At 38.2% G+C, this 19,665-nt stretch overlaps 1 protein-coding gene across 1 annotated transcript in view; it reads left to right on the top strand.

The window, feature by feature from the left end:
- Nucleotides 1–1,112: 1,112 nt before the first annotated feature.
- The window catches only part of RANBP17 (RAN binding protein 17), a 347,799-nt gene continuing 329,246 nt past the window's right edge, over nt 1,113–19,665 (top strand). The window contains exons 1-3 of the mRNA XM_052659359.1: nt 1,113–1,187; nt 11,735–11,881; nt 15,330–15,420. Coding sequence (XP_052515319.1) covers nt 1,113–1,187; nt 11,735–11,881; nt 15,330–15,420 — 313 coding nt within the window. The remainder of the gene's footprint in view (nt 1,188–11,734; nt 11,882–15,329; nt 15,421–19,665) is intronic.

A 19,665-nucleotide genomic window follows, 5' to 3' on the forward strand; every position in this document is an offset into this window, starting at 1 on the left:
AATCTTGGAAAGAATTAAGAGGTAACATTAGGAAAACTTTAGGAGATGCAGTTAGTTGATCTTTTTAGCTTCCCAGAACCTGGGACTATAGTCATGCTTCTTAATACCCAGCCAGGATACCTGATTTGATCTAGTTATGATTATTAACAGAATCATGAGGAGAAAGGGGTTTGGCAAAGATGGTCCTGGGGTTGTGGAGTTGAATGGGTGAAACTATAGACAAAAGACCAGTGTGGTGTTTTACAGTTAACTGAAGAAACTATCTACAGTTTGTGTCGATCTGCTATTTGCCAGGAGCTAGATCAAGCTTTCTCTTGTCCTTTCTCTCTTAATCTTCATAATTATTTTGAAAGGTGGTTTTGAAACCTGCAGTTTCAAAAGTGAGGTTTAGAAAGGCTAGATAATTTGCTTGAGGTCACTTTAATAATAGTGACTTTTTAAATAGTTGGACAAATTCCAGGCTTCCACAATGATTCCAGAAGAAACCCCTAAAGAAATCCAGGGCACTGTAGGCCACAGTTGTAAAATACTGTTCTGTTGGTCTACTGTCTGTGAATATCATGCAGAGGTGTTGAGTATGAGTCTTTATTTTAAAGGAATTGGTAGGACTTTATGATGAGTTGTTATATACTTGGCATTAGCTAAACTGCAATGTTTGAGGGCACAGTTTGCAAGACTACCCTCACTACTGATGCCACTCGCATATTTGGGAGTCAGTGCCATTCTCAGGTTTAACAGAAGGACTCACATCATTCACTGAAAGCTATCATACCCAAGTTTATTATTGGGAAAGTACACGTACTAAATTGATTGGAAGAGAGGTGCATAGGGCAGAATCTGGGAGCATTCTGAAGCAAAGCTGTTTGGTCCTCAGGCCATGTTACTCTCCCATCATATATGTGTGGCAGTAAGCACCGAGTATTGCAGACCAGGGAAGCATGACCTGAGCTTTGAGTTCTGGAATTTTTGTTGGGGCTTCTTTTTGTAGTTGTGATTGGTTGGGTGCCACATGATTGACCTGAGTGTTTAGGTCAAATGGGACCATGCTATCTAAAGTCCCCACCCTAGGGCTGGTGGCTGAGTGGTAAAGAACCTGCCTGCCAGTGCAGGAGATGCAGGTTGGATCCCTGCTCCAGGATCCCCAAGTGATGGATCAGCTAAGCCAGTGTGCCACAGCTATTGAGCCGGTACACAAGAGCCCGGGAACTGCAACTACTAAGGCCATGTGCCACAACTGCTGAAGGCCAGGCGCTACACCTACTGAAGCTGCCTCCTCCTAGAGCCTGTGCTTTGCAACAAGAGAAGCCGCTGCAGTGAGAAGCCTGTGCGCTGCAACAAAGTAACCCCTGCTCTCTGCAGCTAGAGGAAGCCCACACATCAATGAAAACACAGCATAGCCAAAGATAAATAAAAAGGGGAAAAAAGTCCCCACCCTAAAACACTTTTGGTATTTTTGGTGTGGTCAGCCGCCAATTTAAGACTGTGGGGTGTGGCCTACTGCCCCCCGCCCCCCAGTCTTAACAAAAACATTCCTATCCTAAACACAGATTACCTCCCAGAATCTGAGGGCAAAGGCAAGACTTTTCTCTGGGCAAGACCAAACTCTTAACTATATAGGAGGGACTAAGGAAAAGGAAAAGCAAAAGATAACATTAAAATTGTAAATCTAAATTCTGTTCTACACCTCTGAAACAAAGGGACTCTTAATGTGAAAATCTGTGGGAAATATGTCCAATTCAGTTTCTGACATGTTGGGGCTGTTTTCAACATCTTCCTGGATTTCCAAGAAGAAATTTATAGGTAAATATAAAGATGGTGAACAGACAAGGTTGAAAGTATGGACTAGGATATCATCTGCAGGTTGATGATGACTAAGATAAGAGGTCAGCCACTGTTTCCCCATCTATTTGCCATGAAGTATGGGACCAGATGCCATGATCTTAGTTTTCTAAATGTTGAGCTTTAAGCCAACTGTTTCACTTTCCTCTTTCATTGTCATCAAGAGGCTCTTTAGTTCTTATTCACTTGCTGCCATAAGGGTGGTGTCATCTGCATATCTGAGGTTATTGGGATTTCTTCCAGGAATCTTGATTCCAGCTTGTGCTTCATCCAGCTCAGCGTTTCTCATGATGTGCTCTGCATATAAGTTAAATAAGCAGGGTGACAATATACAGCCTCGAGGTACTCCTTTTCCTATTTGGAACCAGTCTGTTATTCCATGTCCAGTTCTAACTGTTGCTTCCTGACTTGCATACAGATTTCTCAAGAGGCAGGTCAGGTGGTCTGGTATTCCCATCTCTTTCAGAATTTTCCACAGTTTGTTGTGATCGACACAGACAAAGGCTTTGGCATAGTCAGTAAAGCAGAAGTAGATGTTTTTCTGTTTTTGCTTTTTCTATGATCCAGCAGATGTTGGTTCCGCTGCCTTTTCTAAAACCAGCTTGAACATCTGGAAGTTCACGGTTCACATATTGCTGAAGCCTGGCTTGGAGAATTTTGAGCATTACTTTACTAGCGTGTGAGATGAGTGCAATTGTGGGGTAGTTTGAGCATTCTTTGGCATTGCCTTTCTTTGGGATTGGAATGAAAACTGACCTTTTCCAGTCCTGTGGCCACTGCAGATGGTGACTGCAGCCATGAAATTAAAAGACGCTTACTCCTTGGAAGGAAAGTTATGACCAACCTAGACAGCATATTAAAAAGCAGAGACATTACTTTGCCAACAAAGGTCCATCTCATCAAGGCTATGGTTTTTCCAGTGGTCATGTATGGATATGAGAGTTGGACTGTGAAGAAAGCTGAGTGCTGAAGAATTGATGCTTTTGAACTGTGGTGTTGGAGAAGACTCTTGAGAGTCCCTTGGACTGCAAGGAGATCCAGCCAGTCCAGCCTAAAGGAGATCAGTCCTGGGTGTTCATTGGAAGGACTGCTGTTGAAGCTGAAACTCCAATACTTTGGCCACCTGATGTGAAGAGCAGACTCCTTTGAAAAGACCCTGATGCTGGGAAAGATTGAAGGCAGGAGGAGAAGGGGACGACAGAGGATGAGATGGTTGGATTGCATCACCGACTCAATGGACATGAGTTTGGGTAAACTCCAGGAGTTGGTGATGGACAGGGAGGCCTGGAATCTTGTGGTCCATGGGGTTGTGAAGAGTTGGACACGACTAAACAACTAAACTGAACTGTAAAAGGTGGTAAGGTGGCAGGGTGTTGAGACAACATGTGGTTGGGGTCTATAGATTTGTATGTGACTCAGAATTGACCATTTGCTCTATTCGAGCTATGTGTGTGTATATACACACATGCGCACACACACACACACACACACACACACACACATGTATTTGATTGCTCAGCCTGAGGGTTCTTTTTTTTTGGTCTGTAAAATGGATATGCTAAAATATGTAATTTACAGGAGTCTACTTTTCTACTTCTAAAAAGTAGAAGATGGAAATACTTTTGTAAACTATAAATCACTAAAACAAATATGATCCCATTCATTTAGAAGGAGAAGTTCTAAGAGGCCCAGAAATAAGCCTTCGGGTGCTCAGGAAAAGTTAATAAAGGGAGGGAAAAACAAAGAGTTTGTGGGAAATGAGTAATTGTGAGATAAAGGCACTTTATTAATGGCAGTTAAGAGGTTTAATTCCAGAAGGCAGGAAAGATACAGGGAAGTAATTGAAAAGAATTTAAATTTAATTGAGGTGGGATTTTTGTAGTTCATTAATTTATTGTTTTATTATGAGGGAACATTTTTCCCTACAACAAAAGAAAAAACCCTTCATTTTTTTCAGCTTTCTTGAGGTTCTCTTGTTATTGTTTAGTGGCTAAGCTGTGTCCAGCTCTTTTGTGACTCCGTGGACTGTGATTCATAGGCTTATCTGTCCATGGGATTTCCCAGGCAAGAATACCGTTTCCTTCTCCTTCTTGAAGTTTAATTGACAAATAATAAACCACACATATTGGATGAATTTTGACATAGTGTATAACTGTGAAACCATCACTGAAATTAAGATAATGAACATATCTATCACCCCCCAAGTTTCCTTATACCCCCTTGCTTAATCCTCCCTTGCTTAATCCCCCCTTGCTGCTTCCCTATCCTTCCCTATCTTCCCACTCTCTCCTCCGTCCCCAGCCTGAAACCACTGATCTGCTTTCTTTTATTGTAGAATCATACAATATATACTCTTTTTTTGGTCTTGCTTCTTTTACCTATTGATAGATACACGATGAGAGTTACTGTATAGAAAGAAGTATGTCAAGTACAAAGGGCAGAAATGAGTCCAGAATAACTTGGAAGATCCTTGTTTAGACTGTAGGCAGGATTATATTGTCTCCTAGGCTATGGAATTTGGGTACTGTCCTTGAATGTTTGATTGTAAATAAATCTATGGGAGTTAGGTGATGTCCAGTGCTACTTGTTATTTATTTATATGGGCTTCTAATGTTGATAAGCCCAGAAGAAAATTTAATAACTCAAACCCAATTTGTCAGCACATTGAGAAGGGATCCAGTTCTCTGAGGCATGCTTATGTTAACCATGTTCTCAGACATCACTGTAAAACTAAGATGCAGTTTATCAGTTCACCGTGAAAAGTAAAGTCTCTCTTTATAGACAGAATCCCTGTGAAATCAAATGCTATTCAGAAGATTGCTTAGTTGCTCAGCAATCATCACATTATGAGTTTAACTCTATGAAATGTTCACATAATGCTTTTCCAACAGGGTAAGGATTTTTGTGTATGTTCACTTTTCACTTTCCTGCGTTGGAGAAGGAAATGGCAACCCACTCCAGTGTTCTTGCCTGGAGAATCCCAGGGACAGGGGAGCCTGGTGGGCTGCCGTCTCTGGGGTCGCACAGAGTTGGACATGACTGAAGCAAGTTAGCAGCAGCAGCAACATCCCTTTCTCTAAAAATGATTTCATATGCCAGGCATTTATTTAATTGTTATCATTGCAGAGAAAGAATAACTTGGTGTTTTTTTTTCCCTTTGTTTCAGTCTTAGGAGAAAGTTCAAATCTTTACCTTTTTATCTTACAGTGCCCTTCAATGGTTAATAATTTGAAAGGCATTTGGGGAAAAAAGGGTCATTGATAACATTGTTGATGTAAACAAGTCTGTGTTGGAGTTCTCTAAATCAATATAGCGAAAAGGACAAAATTCCAGAACTTTTCTATATTACTTAGATATCCTTGAATTGATTAATATTAATGTTTGTGTTTCCTGGGGCTGTTGTGACAAATTACCACAAACTGGGTGAGTTAAAAAAGTGAAAATTTATTCTTTTATAGGTACGGAAGCCAGAAATCTGAAATTAATGTGTTGACAGGATTGGTCTCCTCTTGGAGCCCTTGAGGGAGAAACTGTGCCATACTTTTCCCCTAAGTTCTGATAGCTGCTTGCGGTTCTTGGTGGTCCTTGGCTTGTAGCTATATCACCCCAGTTGTTGCCACATCCTTCCTAAGACCTATTTACTTGTGTCTCTGCACCTGAAATGTCCCTCTCTCTTTTATGAATGACTGGATTTAGAGCCTGCCCTAAATCCCTCGGTTTGATCTCATCCCTCCATCCTTAATTTAAGGATTTACAAAGACTTTATTTACAAATATTTCAAAAGTATTGGGGGTTAGGACTTGGATATATCTTTTAGGAGGATATAGTTCCATCCATTGGAATACTATTATTAGGTAATACTAGTAATAAACAATTAATCTTTATAGGGTGTAAAGCGTGCTAGAAGTTACGTGGCCCTAGCTCATTTAATCCTCCCAGCAAACCTATGAGGTATATGCTGTTATTAGTCTCAGTTATTGCTGGCTTTTGTTTTTCAGTAGTTAGATTTTGTCACTATTTCTGGCTTCATTTTTTTTTTACACTCAGAGTCTACTTCTTCAGAGTCGAGACCTATGGATATATAGTTGAATGCATGATAGCAGGATCAGTTTGTAATTAAATTATTCTGGGTATTATCAGCTCGAAAATTCAGCCCTTTAAATTTATTAGATGAAGGAAAATACTTCTGAGGTTGATCATGAGTCACAAGAGGGAAAATGGTAGATCTTTTCATTTTATGTTTCTTACCCTTGGAGGAAACATGAGAATTCACATGTATTCATGAACCGTACGTTTTCTATACATTTCAATGTTATAAACAGTATGTAGTCACACTATTAGGGCTTGTTGGGACAATCCAGGTAGAGGAAGTGTTTAAAATGTGGTTCATTTGAGGTCCTTTATCTTAATTATCCTTTGGAAACCTTTCTTTTGTACTTTTATTTTCACTATAGCAAAAAATTGTCTAGTGTGGGATGTTGCGCTCTAGCCTGGATCAGGAAGTGGGAAATTCTGTGAAGAAACAAGGAGCAAGGACTGTAAAGAATGAAGGGCGTTAGAGGAGCTCCATTTCAGTGTTTCGTACGTGTTCCTGTTTGTTGTTGTTTAGCCACTAAGTTGTGTCTGACTCGTGACCCCACGGACTGCAATGCGCCAGGCTTCTCTGGCCTTCACCATCTCTTGGAATTTGCTCAAACTCATGTTCACTGAGTTGGTGACGCTATTCAACTTTCTCATCCTCTGTAGCCCTCTTCTGTTCTTATCTGGCAAAGGGATATGCATCTGAGGGAATGCTTAGACTAGTGTAGCTGTAAGACTGCTACATAAAAATTCAAGCCAGAAAGGATAAAAAAATGGCATTACTTTTGACTATCCCATTACTTTCATATGCCTACCTGATATTAAAATCTGTGCCAATTTTTTTTGACCTCCAAAGAATAATTCTCTAAGTTCAAACTGAAGTAGTTTTAGTAAGATGCCTTTAGCAAAAATTCTCTAAAGCTGAGAGGAATACTGAACTCATTTAAAAAATTTTCTTTCAGATTTTATCCATATATCCTGTATCTTCTGATGAGATTATATTTATAAATGAATGAATGATTACAGAATGAATTGTTCTTTTTTTATTTTTAAAATTTACTTGTTTATCCTCATCTATATTTTTATACAATTTTTAAATGTTAAAGTTATTACAAAATAACTTTGTTATTACAGTATATTGTTTTACAGTATATCATAGCCTGTCTTACACCCAGTAGTTTGTACCTCCCACTCCCCAAGCCCTGTATTCCCTCTTTCTACCTTCCCTCCACAGGTAACCACAAGTTTGTTTTCTGTATCTGTGAATCGGTTTCTTTTTTGTTATATTAACTAGTTTGTTGTGTTTTTTAGATTCTGCGTATATAAGTGATATCATTCACTATTTTTCTTCCTCTCCTCTGACTAATTTCACTTAGCATAATGCCCCCCAATTTGGTAAAAGAATCCTGTAATGCAGGAGACCCAGTTTGATTCCTGGGTCAGGAAGATCTGCTGGAGAGGGAATAGGCTACTGACTCCAGTGTTCTTGGGCTTCCCTTGTAGCTCAGCTGGTAAAGAATCTGCCTGCAATATGGGAGACTTGGGTTTGATACCTGGGTTAGAAAGATCCCATGGAGAAGGGAAAGGCTACCCACTCCAGTATTCTTGCCTGGGAATTCCAGGGACTGTATAGTCCATGGGGTTGCCAAGAGTCGAACATGACTGAGCGACTTTCAGTGCCTCCCAAGTCCATCCATATTGCTGTAAATGGCAAAATTTCATTATTTTTTATGGTTGAGATATTCTATTGGTGTGGCAAACCACTTCAGTATTCTTGCCTTGAGCATCCCATGAACAGTATGAAAAGGCAAAAAGATATACCACTGAAAGATGGTCCCCAGGTCAGTAGGTGCCCAGTATGCTCCTGGAGAAGAGTGGAAAAATAATTCCAGAAAGAATGGAGAGATGGAGCCAAAGCAAAAGCAGCACCCAGTTGTGGATGTGACTGGTGACGGAAGTAAAGTCTGATGCTGTAAAGAGCAATATTGCATAGGAACCTGGAACGTTAGGTCCATGAATCATGGTTAATTGGAAATCAAACAGAAGATGATGGCAAGAGTAAACATCAACATTTTAGGAATGAGTGAACTAAAGTGGACTGGTATGGGCAAATTTATCTCAGATGACCTTTATATCTACTACTGTGGGCAAGAATCCCTTAGGAGAAATGGAGTAGCCCTCATAGTCAACAAAAGAGTCCAAAATGCAGTACTTGGATGCAGTCTCAAAAATAACAGAATGATCTGTTTGTTTCCAAGGCAACCCATTCAATATCACAGTAATCCAAGTCTGTACCCCAATCAGTAATGCTGAAGAAGCTGAAGTTGAATGGTTCTATGAAGACTTACAAGACCGAGAACTAACACCCAAAAAGGTTGTCTTCTTAGTTATAGGGGACTGGAATGCAAAAGATAGAGATACCTGGAATAACAGGCAAGTTTGGCTTTGGAGTACAAAATGAAGCAGGGCAAAGGCTAATAGAGTTTTGCCAAGAGAATGCACTGGTCATAGCAAACACCCTCTTCCACCAACACCAAGACTCTACACATGGACATCACCAGATGGTCAGTACCAAAATCAGGCTGATTATATTCTTTGCAGCCAAAGATGGAGAAGCTCTATACAGTCAGCAAAAACAAGACCAGGAGCTGACTGTGGCTCAGATCATGAACTCCTTATTGCCAAATTCAGACTTGAATTGAAGAAAGTGGGGAAAACCACTAGGCCATTCAGGGATGACCTAAATCAAATCCCTTATGATTATACAGTGGAAGTAAGAAATAGATTTAAGGGATTAGACCTGATAGATAGAGTGCCTGAAAACTATGGACAGAGGTTTGTGACATTGTACAGAAGACAGGAATCAAGACCATCCCCAAGAAAAAGAAATGCAAAAAGGCAAACTGGTTGTCTGAGGAGGCCTTACAAATAGCTGAGAAAAGAAGAGAAGCTAAAGGCAAAGGAGAAAAGGAAAGATATATCCATTTGAAAGCAGAATTCCAGAGATTAGCAAGGAGAGATAAGAAAGCCTTCCTTGGTGATCAGTGCAAAGAAGTAGAGGAAAACAATAGAATGGGAAAGACTAGAGGTCTCTTCAAGAAAATTAGAGATACCAAGGGAATATTTCATGGAAAGATATGTACAATAAAGGACCAAAATGGTATGGACCTAACAGAAGGAGAAGATAGTAAAGAGGTGGCAGGAATACATAGAAGAACTATATTAAAAAGATCTTTATAACCCAGATAATCACAATGGTGTGTTCACTCACCAGGAGCCAGACATTTTGGAATGTGAAGTCAAGTGGGCCTTAGGAAGCATCACTATGACCAAAACTAGTGTAGGTGATGGAATTCCAGCTGAGCTATTTCAAATCCTAAAAGATGATGCTGTGAAAACACTGCCCTCAATTTGCCAGCAAATTTGGAAAACTCAGCAGTGGCCAGGACTGGAAAAGGTCAGTTTTCATTCCAGTCTCAAAGAAAGGCAATGCCAAAGAATGCTCAAACTACCGCATCATTGCACTCATCTCACACGCTAGCAAAGTAATGCTCAAAATTCTCCAAGCCAGGCTTCAGCAGTACGTGAACCGTAAACTTCCAGATGTTCAAACTGGATTTAGAAAAGGCAGAGGAACCATAGATCAAATTGCCAACATACTTTGGATCATCAAAAAAGCAAGAGTTCCAAAAAAACATCTGCTTTATTGACTACACCAACGCCTTTGATTCTGTGGATCACAACAAACTGGAAAATTCTTAAAGAGATGGGAACACCAGACCACCTGACCTGCCTCCTGAGAAATCTGTATGCAGGTCAAGAAGCGACAGAACTGGACATGGAACAACAGACTGGTTCCAAATCAGGAAAGGATATGTCAAGGCTGTATCGTCACCCTGCTTATTTAACTGCTGTGCAGAGTGCATCATGCAGAATGCTGGGCTGGATGAAGTACAAGCTGGAATCAGTTTGCCGGGAGAAGTATCAGTAACCTCAGATATGCAGATGACACCACCCTTATGGCAGAAAGCAAAGAAGAACTAAAGAGCCTCTTGATGAAGGTGAAAAAGGAGAGTGAGAAATCTGACTTAAAACTGAGCATTCAGACAACTAAGATTATGGCTTCTGGTCTCATCACTTTATGGCAAATAGATGGGGAAACAGTGGAAACAGTGACAGTGTTTATTTTGGGGGGCTCCAAAATCACTGCAGATGGTAACTTCAGCCATGAAATTAAAAGACGCTTACTCCTTGGAAGGAAAGTTATGACCAACCTAGACAGCACATTAAAAAGCAGAGACATTACTTTGCCAACAAAGGTCCATCTAGTCAAAGCTATGGCTCTTCCAGTAGTCATGTATGGATGTAAGAGTTGGACTATAAAGAAAGCTGAGCACTGTAGAATTGATGCTTTTGAACTGTGGTGTTGGAGAAGACTCTTGAGAGTTCCTTGAACTTCAAGGAAATCCAATCAGTCCATCCTAAAGGAAATCAATCCTGAATATTCATTGGAAGGACTGATGTTGAAGCTGAAACTCCAATACTTTGGCCACCTCATGCAAAGAACTGACTCATTGGAAAAGACCCTGATGCTGGGAAAGGTTGAAGGCGGGAGGAGAAGGGGATGACAGAGGATCAGATGGTTGCGTGGCATTACCAATTCAATGGACATGAGTTTGAGCAAGCTCCAGGATTTGGTGATGGACAGGGAATCGTGGAGCGCTGCAGTCCATGGGGTCGCAAGGCGTCGGACATGACTGAGTGACTGAGCTGATGCGTGTGTTTGTGTGTGTACCACGTCTTCTTGATTCATTCATCTGCTCTTGAACACTTAGGTTTATTCCGTATCTTGGCAGTTGTAAATCGTGCTGTGAACGTTGCGGTTCATGTAGCTTTTCAAATTAGTGTTTTTAGGTTTTTTGGATATATATCCTGGTTTTTGCTGGGTCATATGGTTCTATTTTAGTTTTTTGAGGAACCTCCCTACTGTTACCAAAGTGGCTACACTACTTTACATTCCCACCAACAATGTATGAGGGCTCCCTTTTCTCCACATTTTTGCCAGTATTTGTTATTTGTGTTCTTTCTGATGCTAAGCGCAACGAATTATTCCTTGTATCTATAACATAGAATCTGCAATATGATCTCTGGCTATAAGTAACATGGGGTTAAGTCATAGTTCCTGAGAAACATGCCAGAGTTCACCTGCGACGCAGTGAGTCTCTAGTTCAGAAGACCTACACCAGTGTGTATTTGTATCTTTTTATATAGATGGAGCTGTTGAAATTGTTACAGTCTGAAAAAGAATGTAAATTGACATAATGTCTGCAACTTGCACCTGGTAGTTCCCCTCACTCATCTCTTTATCTTCATTTGGCATCTCCTCCTTGCTGTCCGTTTATCAGTCATACTGATCGTTTAGTGCCTTGAGGTGATTGTGCTCTATTCTGGACCCCAGGAAATGCTGTTCTTTGTCTGGACTGTTTTCTGTTTCATATGACTGGTCCTTTCTGGTCACTGTAGATGTTACCACTTTAGGCATGCGTTTTTAAACTCCTTGAATTAGGCAAGTCCCCCTCTTTCTGTACTTCTTTTCCATCACAGAACTGTCAGTTTAAATTTAAATAATTTAGAGCTAGGAGATTTGCCTTTTTTTTGTTCAATGCTAACCCCTAGTAAGTGGAAGTAACTCAATAAGCATTTATTGACTTGATGAGTACATGCATGATATTTGCATCTTTTATTTCCTGTGATTAACATATTTATCTTATTTTTTTTTCCACTAAGTAAAATGCTAATTTTTTTTCTTCTCAAGAGTTTGGCTGAATTGGAAGCATTATGTACTCATCTCTACATAGGGACTGATCTTACACAAAGAATAGAGGCTGAGAAAGCACTCCTGGAACTTATTGACAGCCCAGAATGTCTCAGCAAGTGTCAACTTTTATTAGAACAAGGAACAGTAAGTATTTGATAATAGCAATTAAAAATGAAAGATCGGTAGGTATCAGTTCAGTTCAGTCGCTCAGTTGTGTCAGTGTTAATGAATGCCTGTAGGTTAGCAGTGTCGGTTAACTGATACGTATTACCACATGTCTTTTTACTGTGGTTTATTTGACTGTCAGAGAATTGGAATGCCTAGAAAGAATATTTAGGAAAGATCCCAGGAGGTAGAAATAGCATGAATCGAAATACTTTCTTGATTCCTCTTGGTCCCCTTCTATCAGTGGTAAAAGTTATATTTTAAAAAGTTGGAATTAAAAAAGTCTAGGTGGAAGAAGCAGATTGTAATTAACTCTGAAATGTAAAGGAATGATTCAGAGGAATGCTGATTACTTCTTGCCTTCCTGTCGTATAGAGTTTCATAGCCATTCGTTCAGCATCACTTAGCAAATATTTAATTGTAAAAGCAGGCACTGGACTACCTACTTGCTTTATCTACATGCATTAAAGTAACTCATAGTTTATCTGAGAAGGCGTAGATGTTTAAATAAAGAGGTGTGGAACGATATGGTAAGCACTGTGGTAAGAGGTGGTAGAGCAGAGGTTGGAAAAAAGCAGACTTTTTCTGTAAAGGGCCAGATTGTAAATATTTTAGTCTTTGTGGACCAAGATGAAAAATCAAGGATGTTTTGTAAATATGCCTATCAGAAGAGAGAAAAAAATTTCCATGAAGTTTTATTGATGAAATTTAAAATAATTATAATTGAGTACAGTTTTCTGTAGTGTAAGTCTACTGATGAAAAGAATTGAATTATTCTTTTAGGGATAACATTTTGCTTAATTGAGGTTCAGAGTTGGTATTTCCTGTCATTAGCATTGATTGCAAATGTCCATATGTTAATACTTATTTGTAAAGAGATTTTACAAATTTCATCTTTAAAAATGTCTTTTCAACAGATGGGTACTGCCAAGTACTGATATCAGTTTATGAGCATATGATTTTAATTAAGCATATTCATCACTTAGATGGCATGTATAAAACTCATTAAAATTTCTCTTGATATTTGCCTTTTAGGATGTGATTATATTCTAGATTAATCACTTCCAGTTGAAGGTTAGGTGAAGGTGCCTGAATTGCTCAGTTAAATGGATTTTGAAATTTCCTTTGCACTTACATCAAGGCCTAGAAAATGTGCTGTTTCAAACATAGTTTGAACTCCAAAAATATACTCAGGAATAGAGATTTGGCTACTTGTTTTAACATTTGACAGTGTGGAAAATGTATAAAACAGCTTGATATTATTTGTGATTTAATCAGTGTTAGTTGTTATTGGAATGACTTTATTACATTTTTAAGTTTCATATTAGTACTAAGCACTGTTTGCCTTTTATATAATTTTGTAACGTTAGGTTGAATTCATTAAGAGACTTTTATCAAGTGTGCAGCGAAAACTAATTTCAAAAGCCATTTAATGTTTAACAATAGTGGATTAAGATGGTTCTTCTCATTCAGAAAATTTTCAGTCTTAGTCCTGAGCCAAAAAAAAGAAAATTACGGTAAGACTTTACCACTGCCAGGCTAAGCTTCTGTTTCTGGTAGAAATTGTCAGAACTGAAGATGAGTTCATGAAAGTGAATTAAAATCCACCGTTAATACCATTGATTCATTAGCACATGATAGATTCAGATATTTACTACAAAGTGTCTACTGATGAATAATAAGATGAATAACCAGACTCTAGACTCTTACATTTTCACAAGCTTTGTAAATTTGTCCAGCTAAGCCTTTTCTGGTCCATATGTTTTTACCATTGCTTGTGACATGTTTTAGCAACCACTTTAGGTTGTACAAATTAGTATTTTCTCAGCTTCTTTGAAAATATTCTTCCCAGTAGTTTCATGCAGAGTCTTCATGAAGATTAATTCTTTAGTTGCTTCAAATTTAGCATTGGGTTCTGGAATAAGCAGATCATATTGGTAACAGTATGAGCTGTACGTGTTGATAACATCTGTCAACTCATAAAGAACTAAGGAGAGCCTCCAAATCTTTCACCTGGTTTGAAATTGAATTTTGATGTTGCTCTGTTATTTTCAACTGTCTGGGCCTTATTCTCATTGAAAGGCAAGTAGTCTGAAATTCATTTTTTCTGCATGTGTAACTTTGGCTACTGAAAATAATGGTGATTTAATTAACTCTTTGTTGGTAAGTGGCCTTTCTTACTTGGCTAACAAGTAAGCCATTTCAAAACCTAACTTTGGTTGTAGTCTTTATTATTTTGTAGAGAAATTTCCGTTACATATATTCTGTTTAAATTTTTCTTCTTTTTCTGACTTGATTCCCTGTGAGTTAGGAATATTGGCAGGAGTACCTAGTCTGATATTGTCAGCATATATTGTATTCTTTTAGGACAGCTATAGTGCCATTGCATAAAAAGCACATTGCTTTGCTCTCTAATTCAATAACAAAATAATCCACATTTCACTGTGCCTTAAAAGTTAGACATTTGAAGTCTACTCCTATCTTTTCTTGTTTTGACATGACAGATATGTGCTGGTAATAATAAAAGGTACATGTCATGGTGATACTCATGGTACTTTATATGCTGTGAGAGTTAGTAAGTACATCTAGAAGTTTATAGTGCATTGAGCAGCAGCAGGAGGCACCGAGTGCCATATACTGTTCTAACTGTTTGACTCAGTTGGCGTAGTCTGAACGCAGACATAGACAGTGTGTAAATGAGTGAGTGTGGCATGTTCTATTGAATTTTGTTTATGGATTGAAATTTAAATTTCATGTAATTTTAACATATCATGAAATAGTACTAATATTATTATTTTATTTTTTGCCAACTGTTTAAAATAGTAAAAACCATTCATAGCTCATGGGTCTTGCAAGAACAGACAGGATTTGATCCACAGGGCTTAGTTTGCTGACCTCTGGTCTAGAGAATAAAAAAGAAAGCACTGTCTTTACAAGAGATTGCTGGGGATATAGTGAATAATTGAACAGGATTTTGAAGGCTTGAGCAAGCTTCATTAAAACAGTTAGTGGCCAGAGTGAATACAGCCAGTATGGATCTGAAGGAGAGGAGAGGTCAGGGTAGGAAAGACATTGAAAGGAACGGTAAGAGGGCTGTTCTGGACGGAGGATAGTGAAGAGGAGAACCAGATGAATTTGAAGAGATAATCAGAGGCCAGATCATGCAGTACTGTGTAGACATGATAAGTGTACTTTGTTTGAACTTGCTCATTATCATTTTTTTCCCTCTAAACTGCTTGCTGTTTGCAAAGGCTTCCTCATGCGCCCTTATGAGGGATTTTTCTGTTCGTATGTGTATGTTTGTCTGTGTATATTTTATCCCTTGTAGATCTGCCAATTTGGAAAACCAGAAAAATAACCAATATTGCATAGGAAAAGTTGCTGTCATAGAATATGATAATAATAAATAAAATATATTTCTTTACAGACATCCTATGCTCAACTCCTTGCAGCAACTTGTCTTTCAAAACTTGTTAGCCGAGTCAGTCCTTTGCCAGTTGAACAGAGAATAGATATCAGTAAGTGGTTTATTATGCTTTTTTAAATCATATTGCACTTTAAAAATAACTTTTCTTTTAAATATACTCAACTGTTAACAGACTTGCAAGTTATTCTGTCATTTTTAAAGATGAGTAGTCAAGTCTCCTTTACGCATGTGGTGATGAATGATGATGTGTAATACAAAAATGTGTCATCAGAAAAGCATCTATTTAGTTTGATAATAAATAATAAGAACTAGCATTTTATTGTCTATACCAGGGTCCCCAAATCCCTGGACCGCAGATTCTCAACCTGTTAGGAACCCAGTCACACAGCAGGAGGTGAATGGCAGACAAGCAAGGACAGATTCATCTGCTGCTCCCCACTTGAATTACTGCCTGAACCATCCCTCTCACCACCAACACACCATGGGAAAATTGTCTTCCATGAAACTGGTCCCTGGTGACAAAAGGTGGGGACCAATCGTCTATACCATATACTAATATTTGCACTATCTCATTTTATTTACCAAACTTCTGAGATGGGCAGTATTGTTATCCTCATTTTATAAATGAGGAAATTTCATTTGATAGGCTCTATAATGTACCCAAGGTCACACAGCTAGAAGAAATAGAGCTGATTCAAACTTACACAGTTTGTGTGGCGTCCATGCTCTTAGCGATTGTCTTAACTTCATATACAACTAGATGATGGGAAAAGTCTACTCTCTATTCTCAGAATGCTGTAACATAATTACGTGGAATGCATATAAAATTAAAAGACATTTCCTTCTTACTAGGAAAATAATGTGTTTAGGGATGAACAGTGCTTGAAACTTAGTGTAGTTGGAAAATTGTTTCTGTGATATACCAATATGTTTTTCAAAGGTAAGATATTAATAAGATTTTAAGTGTGTGTTTGTTTTTTGTATGGACAAAGCTCTAATAGTTGAGGTATGGGGGTTTTTTTGGTTATCTTTTTCATATTGGAAGTAGACTGTTGACTCATTCTACTCTCTAGCCTCAAGGTTCACATGGTTCATGTTTGTGTAACAGAAAAATTAAAGTATAGTATTATGTATGATGGTTCTTTTAAGCTCAGTTTTTGAATGATCAAATCCCACAATGATTCATCATTTGTCTTGTATGTTTGATATTTCTCTTTAAGTACCTAAGAACAGAGGGGAACTTCTTCAACTTGATAAAGAACATCTACCAAAAAACCTATGGGCTGAAGACTCTTCTAGAGGAGAGTTTATCCATTCTCTCATGGACTTGTGTGCTTAAGAAAGCGAAAGAGAAATCTGCAGTTTAAAAAATAAGTCAAATGTTATAAATCTGTCATAATGTGATTTTGTTTAACTTTATACACATACACAAACATATTTTAGGCAGACTCTTTTTTGGAGCACTTTTAGCTTTACAGAAAAATTGAGCAAAAAGTACAAAGAATTTTTGTATACCCCTCTGGTCCTGTACATGTTTAGCCTCCCTCAGTATTAGCATCCACCATTATCAGCATCCTGCACCAGAGTGGGTACCTTTGTTACAGCTGATTAGCCTACGTTGATGCATCATTATCGCCCAAACTCTGTAGTTTATGTTAGAGTTCAGTGTTGGTGTTGTTGGTGTTGTATAGTCTGTGGGGTTGGATAAATGTGTAAATGACACATACACTCCTTTACTGTATTATATACAGTACTTTACTGCCCTAAAACACCTGTGTTCCAACTGTTCATCTCTCCCTTCCCTCTAACTCCTGGCAACCACTGATCTTTTTATTCTTCCCATAGTTTTGCCTTTTTAGAATGTCATATAGTTGAGATTATGTGTGTAACCTTTTCAGATTGGCTTCTTCTACTTAGTAATATGCATTTAAGGTTCTCCATGTTTTCTCATGGCTTAGTAGATCGTTTCTTTTTAATACTGACTGACATGTCATTGTCTGAATGCACCGTGGTTTATCTGTTCACCTTCTACAGTTTATCATTTCACCTGTTGAAGTACACCTTGATTTCTTCCAAGTTTTGGCAATTATGAATAAAGCTGCTATAAAGCAGGTTTTTGTGTGTATATAAGTTCTCACCTCGTTTGGGTAAATACTAAGGAGAGTGCTGTATGTGTGTATGAAAAGAGTACGTTTAGATTTATAAGGAATCACCAAACTGCCTTCCAAAGGGGCTGCACCAGTTTTACATTCTTATTAGCAGTGAGAGTTCCATCCTCCCACAGACTTGCCAACATCTGGTGTTTTCAGTGTTGTGGATTTTGACCGTTCTTATATGACTTCCTAATACATGTCATGTTGAATGTCTTTTCATATGCTTATTTGTCATCTGTATATTTTCTTTGGTGAGGTGTCTAAATCTTTTGCCTATTTTTAAGTCAGGTTGCTTTCTTATTGTTGAGTTTTAAGAGTTCCTTGTATTTCTGGGTTCTCTCTTTTGCTCTATTGATCTATTTGTCTGTTCTTTCACAAGTACCACACAGTCTTGATTACTGTAGCTTTATAAAAATCAGTCTTAAAGTTAGATAGTGTCAGACCTCCAACTTTGTTTTCCTCCTTTAGTATTGTGTTGGGTCTTCTGGATCTTTTGCCTCTCTATATAAGTGTTAGAATCAATTTGTCAATGTCCAGATTGGTTGGATTTTTATTGGAATTGCAATTGAATCTATAAATCAGTTTGGGAAGAACTGACATCTTGACAGCATTGAGTCTTCCTATTCATGAACATGGGGTATCTCTTCATTTATGTAGTTCTTTGATTTTATTCATCAGCTGTGTTTTTTTTCATAGATGTTCTTTATGAAGTTGAGAAGGTTCCCCCCCTGTTTCCCCTGTTTGCTTAAAAAAAAATTTTTTTTATCATGAATGGCTGTTGGATTTTTTTAAAATCTTTTTTTATATCTATTATGATCATGTGATTTTTCTTCTTTAGCCCATTGATGTGATGGATTACATTACATTAATTGATTTTCAGATGTTGAACAATGCTTGCATACCTAGGATACATGCCACTTGGATGTTATATAAAACTCTTTTTATACATTGTTGAATTGCTTTGCCAGTAATTTGTTGAGGATTTTTGTTTCTGTATTGATAAGAGATATTTTGCTCAACTATAAGTTTTCTTGTCTTGTTTTTGTCTGCTTTTGTATTAAGGTAATGTTGGCCTTATAGAATGAGTTAGGAGGAATTCCCTCTGCTTCATTTTTTCCTGGAAGAGATTGTAGAGAATTAGTAGAATTTCTTTCTTAAATATTTGGTAGAATTCATCAGTGAACCCATCCAGGCCTGGTGTCTTCTGTTTTGGAAGGTTATTAACTACTGACTCAATTTAATAGATATGGGCCTATTCAAATTGTTTCTTTCACTTATATTTTTTAAGTGGATACTTAAAAGTGTGCTCATTAAGAATGAATGTACTTAAAAGAAATTTGGAAAAAAGAGAAAAGTAGAAACTTATAACACAGTTTCAAGCAACAAATGATGTGTTTCCTGTATGAGTTTCTTGGGTTAAGTTTGACTTAACTACTCCTGCTTCCTCAAGTAGATTAGAATGTTATGAGCTGTCTGACATGTATAGTAGAATAATTGGCATGTCAGTTAAAATGGAAAATGCAAAGGTTACCTCAAAGCCACGTTGCCTTTCTTACATCAGCTCCCAAATTTTCAGTATTTCATGATATGGTCCCAGACTACGTATTTCATTGTTTAACTCTGTTGCCTGTTCTCTGTGTTCAGGACACTATTTTCTGTCTTTATGAGTATAATTTACAATGTCTTTCTATTGCTCATCAATTAAAATACCGTTTCCACTCAGCTTGGCAACAAAGTCCTTTCATGAGCTTGACACTGGTAGATCATCCTCATAGTCTTGTATCTTCATTGTTATTAGCCTGTTAGTTGTACCAGAGGTATTTTTCCTGAACCATGTTATTTCTGCCTTGGTGCCCTTTCTTACGTTTTCTCTAGCCTGGAATGTTATCCTTTTAATCTTCTATTCAAATAAAAGTGTTAGTCCTTCAGTCATGTCTGACTCTTCGCGATTGCTTCCTCAGGGGATCTTCCTGACCCAGGGATTGAACTCAGGTTTCCTGCACTGCAGGCAGATTCTTTACCATCTAAACCACCAGGGAAGCCTCCCCGAAAAGTGTTAGTTGCTCATTCGTGTCTGACTCTTTGCAACCCCATAGATGTCTCTGTCAGTGGATTTCTCCAGGCAGTAATACTGGAGTGGGTAACCATTCCCTTCTCCAGAGGATCTTCCCAACCTGGGGATG

Source organism: Budorcas taxicolor, chromosome 20 (assembly GCF_023091745.1).
Source record: "Budorcas taxicolor isolate Tak-1 chromosome 20, Takin1.1, whole genome shotgun sequence".
NCBI lineage: Eukaryota > Metazoa > Chordata > Mammalia > Artiodactyla > Bovidae > Budorcas > Budorcas taxicolor.